This window comes from Mustelus asterias, chromosome 7 (assembly GCF_964213995.1).
Source record: "Mustelus asterias chromosome 7, sMusAst1.hap1.1, whole genome shotgun sequence".
Classification (NCBI taxonomy): Eukaryota; Metazoa; Chordata; class Chondrichthyes; order Carcharhiniformes; family Triakidae; genus Mustelus; species Mustelus asterias.
This window is the reverse complement of record NC_135807.1, coordinates 53,709,993-53,726,829: the sequence shown is the minus strand read 5'-3', so window position 1 is coordinate 53,726,829 and position 16,837 is coordinate 53,709,993. Positions and strand designations below refer to the sequence as shown.

Below are 16,837 nucleotides of genomic sequence, written 5' to 3'. Positions count from 1 at the left end.
CTTGAAGTCAGGCACTCAGTTATTGTATCAGGAGGTCCAATCTCTATATAGGTGAACCTGGAGCTTTGGAATCAGGCTGAAAACTGTAGACTTTTGAGTCTCTGGGTTCATAAAAGGCAAAGATGGCACAGCCCTTTTCTGCTATTTTTGCCTTGTCAGTGTTATTCTGCAGACATACCCAGGTCTCTTCTGAGTTTTGGGTTAAAAAGATTTCAGTTCAGAGAACCAGTTTGTCACATGACCAGTGACAATTTGTATGTAATAGAAAGTAGATGCTCGTCCTTCACCCGTAGAGAACTAGTGTTGTCAGCTTTCCTTTGTTACATTGCAAACCTAGGGAAAGAGTCTAGGAATCCATTGACTCTTTGAAGTAAGTTTTAAGCAATGGCAAGTGTAAAGTCCACAAAAATGTTCTGTCTTGGCATGTTCATTCAAGAGGGAAGTCCCCATCCAGTATGATTCAATTGGAATCTTCCGGAAGCTTAAAAATCTGAGTTGATGTTGCAAAGGTCACTTGTCCCCCTTTGCAGCTACTTTAACAGTTGTTCAGGGTCTGTTTTTCAATAAATGGTGGCAGTTCCAGAAGCTTCCAAATGCGCACAGTCCATGTTTAAAGTTATGAATATGACATGTCTTTTACTGACAATACATAGCCTTAACAATGTTCCACATTCCCAGGTAGATGCCAGTGTTGTAGTCTGGTTTCCATGACAGGGAAACCATATGCAATTTCCTATCGAAATTCTAACAGTCCAATGAGGAAGATCCATTACTGGATCAGTTCTGGGGAATGAGGTGCACCGAGTGGATCAAGTGTAAATAGGTAAACATTTAGGGGTGCTTTAATAGGTTTTGGTTAACTATGGTAAATGACCGGGAGTAATCCAAAGTGAAAATAATAAATTGTGGAAGGACCAGTAGTGGGGTGTGAGAGAATCTCATCCAGATAAATTGAAATGAAAGATTGGGGTGCAAACTAAATGAAGAATGGGTTGCCTTTAAAGAGTTGAGATATATTCCCACAAGGAGGAACGTTGAGACACTGGTTTGACTTTTTAAAAAAGTTTGAAGACATAGGCTGTGTGTACTCCAAGGTGATGTCTTCAGGAATACAGTTCCCGTGGTGATGCAGGAGCAGAGGGACCTGGTGGGATATGCGTACAAATCATTAAAGATGGTAGTATAGATTGATAAAACAGGGCACTTGGCATTCTGAACTTTATAAGTCAAGGCATAGGGGTACAAAAAAAAGGAAATTATGATGCACCTTTATAGAACACTTATTCTGTCAAAGCTGGAAAATTGTGCCCAATTCTGGGCACCCTGCTCTAGGAAAGGTGTGAAGAGTGTGCAGAAAAGATTTAGGAGGATGGTTCCATTGATGATGCACTTCACTTACATAGATTGGCGTAGTTAGGACTGTTTGCCTCTTTAGAAAAGTGAGAGTTGAGAAATTGATGAAGGTGCTCAAAATCATGAGGCATCTAGACAGAGTAGAAGGAGGAAAGTTGATCAGGAAGGATCAAAAACCAGAGAACACCAAGGTGATTGGCAAAAGAACCAAATTTGACATGAGAAAAGCTTTTTTACGCAGTGAGTAGTTAGGATCTACAGTGCACTGTCCGAGTGTGTGGTGGTGACTCACTCAATCATGACTTTCAAAAGGGAATTGGATAATTATCTGAGGTGACAAAAATTGCAGGGCTACAGGGGAAAGGTAGGAGTGCTCGGCTAGCTGAGTTGCTCTTGCGGGGAGTTAGCATGAACGTAACAAGCTGAATAGTCACCCTCTGTGCTGCAACTGTTCTGATTCTCTTTTGTACCATTTTCTTAATTCTAGATTACTTTCTCTGTGGTACCAGGTGAACCAGTGAAAATTGTGCCAGAAGAACTCCCAGCCACTCCTACTGTCTCAAATGTTCGCAATGTCGCCCATCGTACGTTGGTCAAAAATTTGAGTCTGAAGATCATGGTAAAGATGAAATTTTTGTTACAGTGCTAAATATGAATAGTAATCCTATTTTCTCTCCTTTATACTTCAGATGCCAACACTCCTGCAAAACCTTGCCCAATGTCTGAACCCAAATCGTAATTGTCAGCAACAAACAAATACTGGAAAAACTGAGCAGATCAGGCAGCATCTGTGAAGAGAGAAACCAGAGTTAATGTTTCAAGTCCAATATGAATCATTTTCAGTTCCAAAGAATCATACTGGACGAGAAACATTAACTCAGTTTCTCTCGCCACAGTTGCTGGCAGACTTGCTGAGTTTTTCTAGCATTTCCTGTTTTTGTTCAGATTTCCAGCACCCTCAGTGTTTTACTTTTATTTTAGTGATTGTCAGCAGGTTACTTGTACAGGATGTCACAGCAGAGCACAATTCTGTTTTCATCCAACATCCACATGAGTGTATTGTGTGGTTTTTTTACTAAATTGAAGTCAGGAGAATAATACCTGGTAAACTGCAATTCTTTGAGGATTATTTTAAAATCTAAATATCTAATTTTTAATCAATTTAGTGATTAAAGCTTGAAACTACCTTTCATTGGTAAAGAGAAAGGAAGCAAAGGAACACACATGAGGAAAAGTGATTGTTTGGGGGGGTGGGGGGGGGAACGAAGAGACGTTGTCATAGTGTGGATTGAAAAGAGAAGCCACTGTTAAACATTTCCTGGTTGTAATCAGGGAGGTAAGAATTAATACCAAGTGAGGGCAGTCCCAGAGAACTCTGTACCCGCTCCTTTCCTTCTCCCCTATGTACTCTATGAATGGTATGTTTTGTCTGAATAGTGCACAAGACACAATACTTTTCACTGTATCTCAAAACATGTGACAAATAAATCAAATCAAGGCCAGCATCAACGCATTAGAGAGAGATGGTGTTGTTGACCATTAAAGGATAGAGTGGTCACGAAGTGAATGGTTCCACACAATCATAGATAGTGTAATTTCTGTCTAGTTTGTAGCTTCACTACTGTAGGGAAAGGGGACCCGTGTTGGAGAAATTTGAATGAGGAGTTGTGGGAATGATGGGCATGAATCTGTGAGATGATAACGTATTCAAGGTTTTTAAAGAGGAAAAACAGGTTGCAGGTATGGAAGTAGTTTGAGGATTTTGTGAGGGATGATGAAAGGAAAAGGGACAGTGCTTAGAAACTATTTACTATGTCAGCCAGCATAGACCCAAAGATGGGATTTTGGGGAGGCTGGAGTGGTATAATGAAATATGAGAGGAGATGGGAAAGACGCCAGGTGAGGGTTTGGGGCTTGTTTAGGTGGGTTGGCATGCAGGAGAAGATTGGGAAGCAGCAGAGATATTTGAACCTATAATGGTAGATTGGTGGCATAGAGCACACAAGCAAGGAAATTAAGGTGAACCTTTATAAACACAGGTTCGACCTCAACTGGAGTATTGCATTCAGTTGTGGGTGCTACACTTTAAGAAGGATGTGAAGGCATTTGAGAGAGTGAAGGAAAGATTTACAAAAATCATTCCAGAAATGAGGGATTTCAGTTATGTGGATAGATTACAGAAACTAGTTCTGTTCTTGAAGAGGAGATTGAGAGGAAATTTTATAGAGGTGTTAAAATCATGAGGGGTCTGGCCTGGGGAGATGAGAAGAAACTATCCCAAATTAATACTTGGGATGGAGGGATTGTTCTACAAGGAACAATTAAATAGACACCAATGAACATAATTCTAACTGACTTAGTCTCTCCTCATGTGGCAGACCTGCCATTCCAGGAATCAGCCTGGTAAACCTTTGCTGCACTCCCTCTAGCAAAGATATTCTTCCTTAGATAAGGACACCAAAACTGCACACTACACTCCAGGTGTGGCCTCACCAAAGCCCTACACAATTGCAGTAAAACATCCTTATTCCTATACTCAAATCTTCTCGCTCTGAAGGCCAACATTTGCCACCTTTACTGCCTGCTGGACCTGCATGCTTACTTTCAGTGACTATGCATGGGGACGCCAAGGTCTCGCTGAGTATCCACCTCTCTCAATTTGCACCCATTCAAATAATAATGTATTCCTATTGCAACTACTGAAGTGGATAACCTCACATTTACAGACATTTGTATTCACTTGAATAAATATTTAGATGTCATTTATTTATCACGATATTTGCTAAAGTAATGTATCCAATCTTTATATTGTTTCTTTGCAATTAGGATGAATATAACAATGCAGCTGGAGAGGATATGTGTGGCAAGTTGGTGCTTACTATTAAAAGTGCAACTGAAGATGATGATGAGATTCCTCAATTTCAAGGAAAGTTCAGTTGTCTGGAGTTTGAACTCAACCAAGGATCCTCTGCTGTTTCAGTAAGTTTACTTTAGTTTAACTCCTCTTGTAATAATCTGCTGACTGGAGCATTTAATCTGTACTACCAATTGACCAATCTACTGTCCTTGCATCTCTCTATAAATTCCCTGCAAATACGTTCCTCTATCCTTAGATGCTGGCCTGTGGAATACACTGGTATTGTGGCAGCTCAATTGTTTCTTAATTCTAACCAAGTGCATTCTGCCCTTGATTAAATGCTTTGAAGTAACAAAGATGTTGGATGAGGTTGATCTTATGGATCTGGACTTTCAAGAGGTGTTGGACAGTCAAAGTACAACATAAACTTGTTTGAATAATTAAAGCCCACAGGACTGGAAGGACAGTCTTGGCATGGATTAAGAATTGGTTAAGGGATAGAAAACAGAATTACTGAATAGTGTGTTGTTTGGATTGAATGGAAGTATAAAGTGATTTTTCTCAGGGATTACAACCATTAGTTGTTTTGATATTTATTAATGGTTTGAACCTGGATATACGAGGCATAATTTCAAATTTTGCAGATGAGATAAACCTCAAAAATGTAGTGAACAATGAAAATGATCTGATAAGGTTCCATGAGGACATGGGCTGATGAAATGAGTAGCACTGTCACAGGTGAAATTCACAGGTGAACTGCGGAGAAGTGGGAGATGCTTCATTTTGGTAGGAGGCAGAGGCAATATGAACTAAATGTACAATTTTAAAGGATCAAGAGAGACCTGGGGGTGTATGTGCACAAATGTTTGAAGGTGGCAGGACAGGCTCCAAAGGCTGTTTCAAGAAAAAGGTTTTTGGGATCCTTCTCTTTATTAACAGATGCTAGAATGCATAAACAAAGTAACATTTCTATAAAGCACTGGTTAGGCCTCAGCTGGAATATTGTCTTTGATTCTGGTCATCACACTAGGATTTAGGTTACTGGCAAAAGAGTGGATGTAAACATGAAACATTTTATTGCACAGTGAGTTATGATCTGGATTCTGCTACCTGAAAGGTGGAAGTAGATGCAATTGTAACACTCGAAAGAGAATTGTATGAATGCTTGAAGGGAAAATGTGCAGGCTTATGGGGAGAGAGCGGGACTAGGCTTAATTGGATAGCTCTATCAAAAAAGCTGACACAAGCATGATGGGCTGAATGGTCTTTCCCTATGGCATTAGAAGGAACAGTAGAGATTTACTAGAAAGGTACCAGGACTAAGGCAGGTCAGTGATGTACAGAGACTGGAGAACTGGGATTAGTCTCGTTAGAGCAGAGAAAGTTGAGAAGATTTATAGAGCTGTTCATATTCATGAATGGTTTGGATAGTTCCTCCTTGTTTGCACTTTCTTGCAGCAGAAGGATCAGTAACTGGAGGACATAGATGTAGGTTACTGGCAAAAGAATGGATGTAAGCCATGAAACATTTTATTGCACTGAGAGTTATAATCTACCTGAAGGATGGAAGTAGAGGCAATTGTAATACTCGAAAGAGAATTGTATGAATGCTTGAAGGGAAAATGTGCAGGCTTATGGGGAGAGAGCGGGACTAGGCTTAATTGGATAGCTCTATCAAAAAAGCTGATACAAGCATGATGGGCTGAATGGTCTCTCCCTATGCTGTATTATTCTATGAATATATATTTCCCAAGATGATAGGAAATTATAATCGAGACTTGACACATAGGACTGTTTCCAGTGCAGCAATGAAACCTTGGAGCAAAATTAGAAGGGAATTTTTAAGATAATCTGGAATCGATGGTTAATGTGTTATAATCCAGGTCAGAAACTCCAAGGTATTTTATGTAATCCGCCTAGATCATAAGTTTTACACTTTAAATTTGGCTAGGGTAAGCATGCGATGCTTCACTTCAGGTAAAATTCAAATGACCCACTAGGGAGCTTTTATCAAACAAAGTTTATTTAAGAATTCAATAACATATAGAAAGAAAATTAGCAATAACTTTTAACAATTACAAACAATATAAAAAAACAACTATGATATTGTATAAACCTTAACAACTAAATACTGTTCCGACCAAACAAATCCCATAAACACCTACCACAGTTTAGCAGAAAATAAGAATGCTCACATGATGCTGGAACTTAGTCCTTTGGTTGGATTCTGCAGCTTTCTTGACACAAGCTTGAAGTCCGAGCTGCTTCCCAAAACACCAGGGAGAGAGAGACAGAACACTGCATCCAGCCTGAAGTAAAATGCCTCCCAACTAAAACAGCAGCCAGCAGCCAAACTGAAAGTAAAATTTCAAAACTGTCCAAAGGCACCTGACCTATCCATCATTCTTTCTCCAACAATACAAGGCCATAAAAATTCTGGACACTGCATTAGGCCCAGAGTAAAAATAAACTAAACCCCATTAGCACCCTTTAAGCAGCAATAAAAGGACTTCTAAGCAGACAACTCGGTGCCTGTTGACAACTGAAGAGAACACAATTAAGAAATATCTTTCTCATAAGGTACAGTAGCATCACAAATGACAAGAACGTAATCTAAAATGATCAGACTTGAGGTCAGGAAAGCTTCACTACTTGAGTTGTTGGAGCCTGTGATGCATTGCCATGGAAGTTTTTGAGGAAGAAATCATTCCTTTTTTTCGGAAAAGCTAGCTAAATATTTGGAGCAGTGGAAGGTCTGGGATGATAAAGAGAGAGTAAGGCCATGGGAATCCAAGTCTTAAGTACAGGCACTTTTAGATGTTCTATTACATCAAATTCTGGTGCTTTATATATCTTAGAATTATTACTGTAGAAGGAGGCAATTTGGCCCATTGTGTATGCACCAGATCTCAAAATGAGCATTATGACTTAGTGCTGTTCTCTTGCCTTTTCCCTGTATCTTGCACAATGTTTCTATTCAAATAATCATCCAATTCCTCCTTGAATGTCTTGATTGAACCTGCCTTCACCATACTTCCAGACAGTGTATTCCAGATCCAAAACACGTGTGTGAATAAGTTTTTTTTCTCACGTCACATTTGCTTTTTTGCCAATTACTTTAAATCTGTGCTCTCTCATTCCCGATTCTTTTACAAGAGGGAGCAGTTTCTCCTCATCAACTCTGTCCAGTCCCCTCATGATTTTGAACATCTCTATCAAATCTCCTCTTAGTCTTCTCTCTAAGGTAGAAGAATGAATGTCCGGGGTGCGTGGGGTCCTTGATTATGCTGGCTGCTTTTCCAAGGCAATGGGAAATGCAGACAGAGTCAATGGATGGGAGGCTGGTTTACGTGATGGACTGGATTTCTTTCACGGCCCTTTTTAGTTTATTGTGGTCTTGAGAGTATATGTTATTGGAATCAGTAATAATTCAAATAAGTACAAGATTTATGTCACTTTTAAAACTTACCAAACATCAGATCTTCTGTCTCTCTGTATTTTACCAAGAGATCTACAAGATATCTGCTGTTAAGCCTCCACAAACGTTTGTTAAAAAGCCATTGATTTAATCTTTATAGCATCAACTTGAACCTTCAATTAATTTAAAATGCCGAAATGGAATTTCCATTTTTTATTTCCTTTTCAATTGTCATGGCCCCCATTGGAACTGTTTGTTATCAAATAAAATCCTATTTGATCCAAAAAGAAACCTTGAAGAGAATTGAATTTATTGGCAATATACTTGGTATGAAGCATGTGAAATGGAAATTACACTTTATTCCTGCAGGGCACAATTAATACATAATGGGCCAGCTCCTCTATAGTATATGTTAATTAAATTTAAGAAAAAATAAAATACAATAGAATAATAGAGATGAATATCGGTAAAATAGTTTTCCACTTGATAAGTGCATTAGAATTATGCTTCTAAATATCTCTAGCTTTTAATTGCATTCCTTTTTTTCTATAAGGACTAAAACCATATGAAGCAGAGGGCTTTTCTATCTGACATGCTCAATTCAACTAATTCTACCTAAAACCTATTAGGCGTTTGCTGCTTTTAAGAGAATCTTCTGAGGGTATGATCAGTTGCTATATGCAAGCAAATTCTTTAATACCATGTGAGAAGAACTCGATGTTTTAAATGTTCAGTTTTGCAGGTTCATCTTTTGTGCATATCTGAAAAGTTTTAGTTGATGTCTGTGACAAAATGAGCATTATTTGGTGTTTAACATACACATTTCAAATTGGTGAATTGAAGGTATTCTCCAAGTTTCTTGGAAAATCCACTATTTCAATAATGAATGTGATTGTAGCTGAGTATGCAATTTTGTGTGCCAGATATTTTTTACAAGATCTGTTCAATCATTACCGAAAATGCCTGATGAATTATTTTGCGGTCAGTGGTCAAAACCAGTTACTTAAGGATCAATGAATGAATTGTGTATTGATCATTCAGTTGGTATACAATCCATTTATTATTGTTTTTTTTAGCAGCTTGTACAAGTAAATAGAATTTATTGCTTGGTATCAATAAGAAAGTATCCAAAGAAGTTCTTGTTAAGAATGTCTTACTGCAGGATTGCCCAAACTTTGTAAAACAAGCATGAACAGGTCAAGTCTGTGCACCTAAATGTTTCAATCAGTAGTTATTGGAATTATTGGCGCTAGAAATTGATTAGCATATTCATTTTTGAAATGAACTTGTAGTCCTGAACCTTCACATAATATCATGTCTTTCTTTGAGTCCTGTGCAAAGTTCATTTGGCCGAAAAATATCTGCTGCATCAGTAATATAATTTTCAGCCATACCTACTTCAATAATTTCATTGAACATAAAAGTGCTTGCTAATTTTTGTTGGTTTTGTTTGATTTTTTTTGTTTGTTTGTTTACTTTTGTTCCCCTTTAATAGAACTTGGTGCTGGCAGAAAACAGTCCTGGCAGAGATAGCACAGAGTACATGCTGGTTTTTGAACCAGTCATTTCGAAACCTGGCAAGAGGAAACCTTTACCTCCATACATTTTACCTTTTATGTTTTATAATGGTAAGGATGACTGTAGCCTATGTTTTGCTTATTTAACTACCTAGAACAACTTGGAATTTTGTGGCTTTTATTGAATGGGTGTGTTAGCTCACTGTTGACCTGATGAATTGTATGTGGGGTTGACTCAGGCTGTTATCAGAACCGTTATCAGTAATGCGACAGTAAGAGTTCATAATAAACAAATTTTTTTCGTGTGGTTTGATTTTGAACTAGGAAGGTTCCCAGTTCAATTTATCATATTTGTGCTGAACAAGCTGAGAGTTGGGGTGCACAGAAAGAAAATTAATTTCCTCTTTTAAATTTACACAAAATTTGTTCCTGATCATAGTTTTGCCAGTGGTATCTCGTTTATTGTTTTGTAAACCAAAATATGCTAACATTGTGCTGGTCAAGTAAAACATTGAAAAACACAGTATTCAAAAGTTGCTAACTCTTCCTTCCTACTAAAGCTTTTAAGGATGTAATATATTGGGGATGTGCAAGTTTAGGGAGAGTTGTTTTTGCTTTACAGTAAAATACAGCTCCTAAAGGAATATAAAAATGAATGGCGGTCTTTTTCTTCGCAGATTTTAAGAAACAGCAGCAGATGACAACCTTGACGAAAGAGAAGGACCAACTTTCCCAGTCCATTGTTGCATATAGGAGTTTGTTTGACACCACCAACCAGTTAATCAATGAAATGAAGTGTAAGCCACGTTATATGAATTTATATTTATACCATACTTAAACTTGCATGGATTAAGGGACTTGCTTTATATGTTTAATTGGAAAATAAACACTGCGGGGGTTGATCATTGCATCTGGAAATACACCAGTAACTGGAGGTCAGTGGAAGCATTTCTAAACTGAGTTCCAACGGCTGAAAATTAGAAAAATACTTAACAGTCCAAATAATTCATAGAATCCCTACAGTGCAGAAGGAGAACATTCGGCCCATCGAGTCTGCACCTACAATAACCCAGGTCCTATCCCCTTAACCACATGTATTTACTCTACTAATCCTCCTGACACTAAGGGGCAATTTTTAGCATGACCAAACCACCTAGCCCGCACATCTTTGGACTGTGGGAGGAAACCAGAGCACCCGGAGGAAACCCACGCAGACACGGGGAGAACGTGCAAACTCCACACAGTCACCCAAGGCCGAAATTGAATCCGGGTCCCTGGTGCTGTGAGGCAGCAGTGCTAACCACTGTGTCACCATGCCACCCCAAATTATGATCAGTTTTTATCCAGTTTTAAATGAGAATTGATTACGATGCTATAAATGTGACATATTGCTTTGTTGTTCTCTGTTAAAGCTGACTTGACACCTTTTCCATAGAGTGCCCATATCCTGAAAATACTCCAAAATGGAGACAAAATATTAAATCTGTTGTCCAAATGTCACTGTTTCCTATGGCAAAATATGGATTAATCTTAACCTAGCTATTCAACAAGGAGTTTAAGATTTCAGGTCTAGCCCTTCATTAGAAAGATTGACCTGGATTTTATGGTCAGTGGTGAAGCAATGGTACTGGCTGTAAGCTCAAAGAAAGCTGCCCACAAAGATGTAGCAACCTCTGTGGTATAGATTTCTCCTTTCCCAGTGTTAGTTTGAATCTGGTCCCAGGACAAGTTCTTTTTTAATTGTTTGCAGCCTGCAAGGTAAATCTGGGTTCTCCATTGGATTTGCTATTGGAAGTGCTGAAAACAACTTGCAGTCAGTTTAAGGGGATTAATAAACATTGACAATTTTGCCATTTTTACCACTGCAAAATTGGGGCCAACTATCTGTTACTATTCCATGCATAAATCATCCCAATCTTCATATATTTTGATTTTTTTTTGTCAAAATTATGCCATTTCCTTATTTGAAATTTAAATTTAGTATTCGCTCTTTGAACAGAAAATAAATTTAAGTGTCTGCCCTGTTTTAGTGCATTAGACTGCAGGATAAATCTTCCTTGATTAGCAATCACGAAAGAGCAGAGGGTGATGAGTGCAGTAAATGAAGATGTAATTTCTGTCGTGCACTTTTGAAGTTAGGATTAAGTCATGTACTTTATTAGGATGGAGGAAACTTTACCCTATATCTGGTTCTTGTATCTGGCTTGGAATGACTTGTTGTTGCCGGTACTTAGAAACAGTGGAAAAACTTTCCATTCTTAAGTGCCTTACTACTTGGGGGGGCGGGGGGTGAGGAACTATGATCTATTTCTATTACTTTGAACTATTTTCATAAGCTAAAGAACACATAGAAGTAGCAAGACAGCAATAGGTATTGGACACAATATTTGAACAAAATAGTTGTCCACAACAGTGTAACATTTCTCAGACAGATATTTCACACATTTGCTCAAACTCTTGAAACACCATCTCAGATGATGGTTAGAGGCAAGTTTGAAATTGAGACATCTATTATCAGTGAGTCAAATCATCATCTGACTATTGTTGGAGTTTCTTTCACTGTCCTGTTTGAATAATGTAGTTAATTCTGGGCTAGTCTCTGCTGGAGCCAGCAAATATTTGCCTTCTATGTGTTGCAAGTTGAATAAGAAACTGAAAGGATTACATTTAAACTATATTAGATGTCCTTTCTTTGCAGCAAAAGTTGTCATCTGCTAAGCGTATGTTCTTACAATATAAGTGTTAAAATATAAATTCCAATTTCCTGCATGAAGCATTAACAAAAGAGGCATTAGGTGTAGAGAAGTGCTCACTCGGATTGGGAGGGTGGGGAATGAGACCCCCGAGACCTCCGTGGTAGCTGGGGGTGAAGAGACTTATTCAGATTCTAATTGGGGTGCCCTTTAAAGATGGCGCCCTAATCTCTGCAGCCGGGTTGTGCCGGCATGTTTAGACTACACCCCCCCTGCATGATGACACGAAACACCCCTTGATTTTTTTTTAGGCAGAGTGTCGTAAGATGTGGAGAGAAAACCAACTGACTTCTCTGGAGAGAAACGCAGTGATTTTCTCGCCAAAAACAATTCTCTGCCATTTTGGGTAAGATTTTGCCCAATATCTGATCTCTCCGGCACCCTGCAATCCTCTGATATGAACATTGTCTTAACTTCAGACTTTAGCTATATTCTTATTTTATTTTAATTTTGTACCTAACACAGAATCTCCATCTCTCCCATTTTCACTGAAATCCTATTTCCTTCATAATAAAAAACATGCCATCATTCTTTAATATCTGTCCATTACTTGGCTGCGATGATCTCTTTCATTATTCAATGCACAATTCTTATACATCCTCTGTCCTTCAAATTTAATTAACATACTGATTTTCATCTTATTTCTCAATACTGATGATGGATATAGATCTGAAATATTAACTTGTCTATTCTCTCCATAGATGCTATCTAATTTTTTAAATCATTTTTCTGTTTTTTTTAGATTTCTAACATCAGCAGTATTTTGTTTTTTGTTCTAATTTAACGGTTAACACCGAAGACGTAATGCAAACCTCTCCCTGTTTTACTACCATACATTCTATATACATTCCCGTCTTACTACAAACCTATACTTCCACTCCTCAAAACAAAATACAATACAAATTATATTTCTGAAGTCTGGATTATGTACAAGAAACACAATCTTTCACGTTAGCTAATTTATGCTTGTTTATATGAAATCTTAAGGATAAACCTCTGCAAGAGTGTAACCCCACCAAAATGTTTTTTGAAAGTTTGCAAATTATAATTCTGGATTCAGTGGATTTGTAGTCTGTTACTTTTTCTCAAATCTGTTTCTAATATTATGATCTTGAGGGCTGGGTGGCTTGGACTACTTGGCAGCCAAAATTGGTCGCACTCTGGTATTAATAACCTTCCCTACTACAAGTAAGCTGGGGATATCATTCCATAATGTGATTGATTATCTGGCTTCAAATGAGATTCGTATTCAAAAACATCACTGTGTGTTTTATTTGAGGGGGTGATGTTGGTGTTGATTTGTGTTGTTGATAACTGGAGCCCACTGGGGCTGGTATATGATGCTCTGTGTTAGACTGGAGCTCTGCCACAGGCCATGGCTAGCTAGCCCCCACTCCTATTTTGGGCACTATAAATATGACCAAAAGTCTTCCCAAAAAGTGATGCATGTACCAGCACAGCTGAAATAACCTTTGAATGTTAAACAGCTTTTATCACGATGTAGTCTTATAATTTGAGTATATCAGAAGATTGTTCATAACATTGCCCTAAGCGGTTCACCAATGCAGACGATCTTTTTAAATGTGATTTGGAAAGGTTTCGCAGATTAATTACTGAAATTGAAATTTAATTTAGGTCAAGCGCAAGAAGCTACAGCAAAAGAAACTCACCTAAGAAATGAACTTCGAAAGCAGAAAATAAATACTGCAGAAATCTCTACTGTAAGTTGACTTGTGCATTAATTTTTAATATGCATGTGCCCAATACTGAAACTGAAGTGATTTGGAGATTCTCATTCTATAAACACTAAAGGAAAGTACATCAGCCAGACGGACTGATTTTAAATATGGGATGCTATTAGAATTCTGAAGGGTGACAAGCAAAATGAAAAACTGAATATGTTTTATCTAGCCAAAGTTTATCTTTCCCCATTTTGAACTATACATTATCCAAGCTATTGTAACGTGGTTTGGAACTGCTAAAATATGTTTTAGCTCACTTCCATCAATTACATTCCCAGATATTTTATCAGGTTGGTGAGCTGGTTTAAAAGAAAATCCTCCCAAACGTGTGTGTTACGCACCAGTCCACCACCTACAAGGCACAACCTTAACTCTCCACTTAGCTGGATGAGTGCAACTCAATAACCTTCAAGAAGCTTGACACCATCTAGAACAAAGCAGCACGCTTGATGGCTACCCCTTCCACAAGCATTCCATCTCTCCACCACCGACGAACAGTGGCAGCGATGCGCACCATCTACAAGATGCATTACAGGCACTCACCAAAGTTCCTTTGGCAGCATCTTCCAAACCCATGACCACTACAGTCTGGAAGGACGAGAGCAGCAGATATCTGGGGCCACCACCCAGGTGGAATTCCCACCCTAACAGCACTCTGGGCGTAACTACACCGCAGACTGCAGCAGTCCCAGAAGGCAGCTCACCACGACCTTCTCAAGGGCAACGCGGGGTGGGTAATAAATGTTGGTCCAGCCAGCGAAGCCCACATCCCGTAAATGTATTTGTTAAAAGTTATACAAATTTCATCATCATTTGGCTATTGTTCTGAAGATCATTTTTGTAATGCTGAAGCAAATGTCTGTAATTTTATATCTAGTTTGGTATAGAACTAAAATTAGCAGTTGTACTACTAGTTACCACATCGATACTCTAAAGTCAGGCTTTATCAATGAAAGGCTGATGTGAACCACAAATTAAAGTACTAATAATTAAAAGCAAGTTTGTAACTACTCCCTATGCACATTTTCCAATAATTTTGATTATTCCACCTGCATAATCATTGGAGTCTCAACCATAAAAACATGTTCTTCAGTTTTACTTCTAATTTGAGGGGTATGGGGAATGTACCTTGCAGATGGGAGAGTCTGATTATGAGCCCCATGAAAATGATCTTTGCCAATGATTACCATTTTGTTTCACTATCTTATTTTCTTTGTTCTTCTAATTTTCTTTGTTCTTCTTTCTTTACATGGTCCCCAGAAGGATAGGGATTTTAGTTCAGTTGGGCAGTATGATCGGTGTAGGCTTGGTGCGGGCCTGTTCCTATGTTGTAATTTTCTTTGTTCTTTTGTAAGTTCACTTTGTGTGTCTTTGAACAATGTTTCAAATAATTAACTGATTTTCTCCAAATATAGAAACAAAGAAGATAGGAGCAGGAGGAGGTCATTTGGCCCTTCGAGCCTGCTCCACCATTCATTACCATCATAGCTGATCATCCAACTCAATAGCCTAATCCTGTTTTTTCCCCATAACCTTTGCTCCCATTCGCCCCAAGTGCTATATCTAGCCACCTCTTGAATACATTCAATGTTTTGGCATCAACTGCTCCCTGTGGTAATGAATTCCACAGGCTCATCACTCCTTCGGTGAAGAAATGTCTCCTCATCTCCGTCCTAAATGGTCTACCCTGAATCTTCAGACTGTGACCCCTGGTTGTGGACTCCCCCGCCATCGGGAATATCCTCCCTGCATCTACCCTGTCTAGTCCTGTTAGAATTTTATAAGGCTCTGAGATTTCACCTCCCCCCCCCCCCCCCCCCCCCAATTTCGTCTGAACTCCAACAAAAACAATCCTAACCTAGTCAGTCTCTCCTCGTACATCAGTCCCGCCATCCCCAGAATCAGCCTGATAAACCTTTGCTGCACTCCCTCGAGAACAAGAAGATCCTTCCGCAGAAAAGGACACTAATACTGCACACAATATTCTAGGTGTGCACTCACCAAGGCCCTGTATAATTGCAACAATACATCCCTGTCATGCCATTTGCCTTCTTTACCGCTTGCTGCTCCTGCATGCTTACCTTCAGTGACTGGTGCACAAGGACACCCAGGTCCCGCTGCACACTCCCCTCTTCCAATTTACTGCCATTCAGGTAGTAATCGGCCTTTTTGTTTTTGCTTCCAAAGTGAATAACCTCACGTTTATCCAAATTATACTGCATCTACCACTGCTTTGCCCACTCACCCAACCTAGCCCAGATCACACTGAAGGATCTCTGCATCCTCGTCACAGTTCACCCTCCCACCCAACTTGGTATCATCTGCAAACTTTGAGATGTTACATTTTGTTCCGTCATCCAAATCATTAATATATATGGTGAATAGCTGGGATCCCTATGGTACCCCACTGGTCACTGCCTGCCAATTTGAAAAGCACCCATTAATTCCTACTCTTTGTTTCCTCTCTGCCAATCAGTTTTCAATCCATCTCAAATCACTTCTCCCAATCCCAAGCGCTTTGATCTGCACGATAATCTCTGATGCGGAACTTTGTCAAACGCTTTCTGAAAGTCCAAATATACCACATCGACTGGCTCCCCCTTGTCAATTCGACTAGTTACATCTTCAAAGAATTCCAACAGATTTGTCAAGTACGAGCACGATCTCCCCTTCATAAATCCATGCTGACTCTGTCTGATCTGCCACTGCTTTCTAAATGCTCTGTTAAAAAGTTCTTGATAATGGATTTGAGAATTTCCTCCACTACCGATGTTAAGCTTACTGGTCTATAATTCCCTGTTTTCTCTCTACCTCCCTTTTTGAATATTGGAGTGCATTAGCTACCCTCCAATCTGCAGGGACTGTTCTCGAGTCTATAGAATCCTGGAAGATGACCACCAATATATCCACTATTTCTAGAGCCACTTCCTTAAGTACTCTGAGATATAGATTATCAGGCCCAGGGGATTTATCCGCCTTCAATGCCATCAATTTTCCAAGCACCATTTCTCTACTAATATTGATCTGATCCATATTACACTAGTTTATTTCTAGTCCCAACTTTCTGGCCCTGCTTTACATTTTAAATTGGCAATAAAAACTAATTTAAAAAGTATTTTACAAAATATCTGAAAGTTACGATTTGAATGTACGTTTTTTATATATCTTAAAAAGGCAAGTGATACTCTAGTTTTGGG

At 38.8% G+C, this 16,837-nt stretch overlaps 1 protein-coding gene across 2 annotated transcripts in view; it reads left to right on the top strand.

The window, feature by feature from the left end:
• smchd1 (structural maintenance of chromosomes flexible hinge domain containing 1) overlaps nt 1–16,837 on the top strand; it is a 202,740-nt gene that overhangs the window by 172,110 nt on the left and 13,793 nt on the right. For both annotated transcript variants that reach the window (XM_078216072.1, XM_078216073.1), the window contains exons 37-41: nt 1,841–1,972; nt 4,180–4,332; nt 9,124–9,256; nt 9,823–9,942; nt 13,534–13,619. In XM_078216072.1, coding sequence (XP_078072198.1) covers nt 1,841–1,972; nt 4,180–4,332; nt 9,124–9,256; nt 9,823–9,942; nt 13,534–13,619 — 624 coding nt within the window. The remainder of the gene's footprint in view (nt 1–1,840; nt 1,973–4,179; nt 4,333–9,123; nt 9,257–9,822; nt 9,943–13,533; nt 13,620–16,837) is intronic.